General features: G+C 54.9%; 1 protein-coding gene across 1 annotated transcript in view; it reads right to left on the bottom strand.

Annotated features, from left to right (window-relative positions):
• CHTF18 (CTF18, chromosome transmission fidelity factor 18 homolog (S. cerevisiae)) overlaps positions 1–390 on the bottom strand; it is a gene marked incomplete at both ends in the record, with an annotated part of 10,575 nt that overhangs the window by 6,455 nt on the left and 3,730 nt on the right. The window contains one exon of the mRNA XM_010018699.1: positions 266–390. This exon is cut by the window's right edge and continues 61 nt beyond it. Within this exon, the coding sequence (XP_010017001.1) occupies positions 266–390 (125 nt within the window). The remainder of the gene's footprint in view (positions 1–265) is intronic.

Genomic DNA, 390 nt, shown 5'->3' on the forward strand with positions numbered 1-390 from the left:
ATCTAGCCTGGCCTGGAATGTCTCCAGGGATGCTCTGCTCAAAGAGAGATGGGTTATTTATGCACACCACTGCACGTTTGGGCACGCACAACTATACACTCTCACCCAGCTACAAGTCACCCCAGCAGATAGAAAACCTGGGGGCTTTCAGGCAAGTTGAGTGTGTTGTAGCTTTGCTTTTCATAAGCTACATCTAATCACGGGTATAGCAAATAACTCAGCACAGGAAGGAATTAGCTGGAGGCAACAGCAGCTGCCTCCTCACTTGGGGTCTCAGCTCCCCATCCCTCCCCAGACACAGAGGAGACACTGACTGGTCATTGCAGATGCAGATGATGGGCCTGAGCAACAGGCCGCCCTCTCGCTGCCTCCGCCGGCCCGGGCGCGCCG

Source organism: Nestor notabilis, unplaced genomic scaffold (genome assembly GCF_000696875.1).
Source record: "Nestor notabilis isolate BGI_N333 unplaced genomic scaffold, ASM69687v1 scaffold20997, whole genome shotgun sequence".
Lineage (NCBI taxonomy): Eukaryota > Metazoa > Chordata > Aves > Psittaciformes > Psittacidae > Nestor > Nestor notabilis.